Genomic DNA, 2,180 nt, shown 5'->3' with positions numbered 1-2,180 from the left:
ACATCAGTGTGCCAGGGAGGCCTGGCCAGAAGCATGGTCTCCAGACCTGCCACAGCACCATGTGAAAGAAGCTGTTTCCTAATGTCCTATCACGTTATTTCAAGATCTAACCTGGTTCTAATTGTCCCATTGCACAAACACTAGTCATCTTAGAGGCTTTGGAACCTAGCTCTGTCATATAGTTATTGATGAGATTTGTCTGGTGGTGGTGACTTCCCTTGTTTAACTATGGTCTGTATCCTGCCCTGCAAGCTCAGTTCAGAGAAAAGTCACCCCCTCATCTCCACGTACTCTCTCTTGCTCTCATATTCTGTCTTTGGGAGAAAAATGAAATATTCATTTATGACAGTGGCATTACCTAAGAATATATCCAGTGCTAATGAGGAGCTAAAAGTCACATGGTTGGGATCATGGAATGGAAAAAATGGTAAGAAACTTCTGCCTACCTTTGTAGAAACTCCAAACTTGTACAGTGCCAGTCTTCTTAAAAAAGAAATGTATTTTGTAATGTTTAATTTAATGTTGTGATACACTAGAACATTATGACAAATATCAGTTCAGTGAAGAATGCCTGAAATTCCAGCATTTGGTATCCCAAGGCACCTCAAGATCACCCTGTGCTATATACTGACTGCCAGGTCAACCTATGCTACATAAGAAACATGATGCCCTCCACTTATAAAATTCATCACGCAAAGCAGCTTATAATGTTCATATTTTAACTCATAGAGAATAGCTATAGAATATAATTTCTACACTTAGCAAATATGCAAGACATGGGGAATATGGATGTCTTTGCTGATCAGAACATAGGGGCTAAAACTAGCATAACCAAGTTCTAAAAATGTTTTAATATTTAGTATAATAGACTCACGTGTCACTGTGAAACCTGAGTAGAAGGAGAGAATGAAATCTACCCAGTAGAAGAAAAGGAAGCAGGTCATAAGAATGAGAACACTCCATGTAGCTACGATTTCTGGAGCGGAGTTGTTTGCAAACCTGGAGCTGTGAAGGTAGAGGACCTGCTTGTGATGCTTATACAGATGGAGAGCCATGGACCCACTGCTCCAGCCCATCAGACTCTGAAAGATGACATCACGAAGAGTCATGAGAGAGAGGAAAAGCCACTTGATGATGTGTCTGGATGGTAGCATATAGCAGTGGCCTATGTACATTATAGCCATAGACCTGTTCAAGTCACCACCTGCTTTGATGTAGGAGAGCAAGTTAGAGCTTATGAGAACATTAATGATCCAAAAGACAAGGATAAAAGGAAGAACTTGGCATACTGTTTGTGGTTTGAGTTTTGTCCAAAGGCCCGTCCTGGGACTGATGGTGACAGCCTGGACCACGCTGAGGAGACAGGTGGTACAGATGGAAAGGCCCCGTGCCATCCTTGCCAGATAAACCACAGCTTTACAGCCGATATCTCCTAGGAAGTTTCTGAAATAAAACATTGTGGCCATATCTCTGATTCCTGTGCTACAAATAATGATGATATTAGAAAATGCCAAGTGGATGAGAATAAGGTCAACAGGCTTTTTCTCAGTCCTCAAGGCAGACATGTATACATGTCTCACAAATACTAGGGTATTTCCTAGAATTCCAGGTCCAGCAAGTGAAAGAAAGACTATTGCCTGGGTAATGTTACTCCACTTCATCTTTGGATTTTATACACAGCACTAGGAAAAAATAATCTAAAACATATTTTTCTTGCTTATTTTGAGGAAAGTAGTTTCAACTGTGTATATATATATATATATATATATATGTATTATACTTCATGATGCCTGATCATAGTGTGATTTTGTTCTTTTTGGTTTGCTTGCTTTGCTTTTGTTTTTGTTTTTTTTCACACACTTGGGAGTGATTATGGCTACAATCAGGGCATAAACTTGATAGTTTCCTGCCTTTCATGAAAATTCTTCATCCCTCAAGTTCATATGACCATGCTCTTCCCAGACAAAGTGATGCATGACATCACTTTGGCATTTACAAACCTACACAGTCTTGAGCATCGGCCTGGCAGGCTCCTTCCTTTTCTCTTGTATCACCCCTTGAGAACTCAAGACTACTGGATTTTGTTGTGCTACATCCTGATCCTCTTCTCTGCCCCATATTTAAGCATCACTCAAATGTTGTTGAACTCATAAAAAGCTTGTGGCTCCTCAGAAAGTTGT

General features: G+C 40.2%; 1 protein-coding gene across 1 annotated transcript; it reads right to left on the bottom strand.

The window, feature by feature from the left end:
* Window positions 1-758: 758 nt before the first annotated feature.
* On the bottom strand, window positions 759-1,661 carry LOC127664567 (putative vomeronasal receptor-like protein 4). Its single transcript, XM_052156623.1, has one exon. It carries the CDS (start codon window positions 1,659-1,661, stop codon window positions 759-761), a length of 903 nt encoding a protein of 300 aa, XP_052012583.1.
* Between the last annotated feature and the right edge of the window lie 519 nt (window positions 1,662-2,180).

Source organism: Apodemus sylvaticus, chromosome 14 (genome assembly GCF_947179515.1).
Source record: "Apodemus sylvaticus chromosome 14, mApoSyl1.1, whole genome shotgun sequence".
Classification (NCBI taxonomy): domain Eukaryota; kingdom Metazoa; phylum Chordata; class Mammalia; order Rodentia; family Muridae; genus Apodemus; species Apodemus sylvaticus.
Note: the sequence above shows the minus strand (reverse complement) of the source record. Positions and strands in the feature narration are given on the sequence as shown.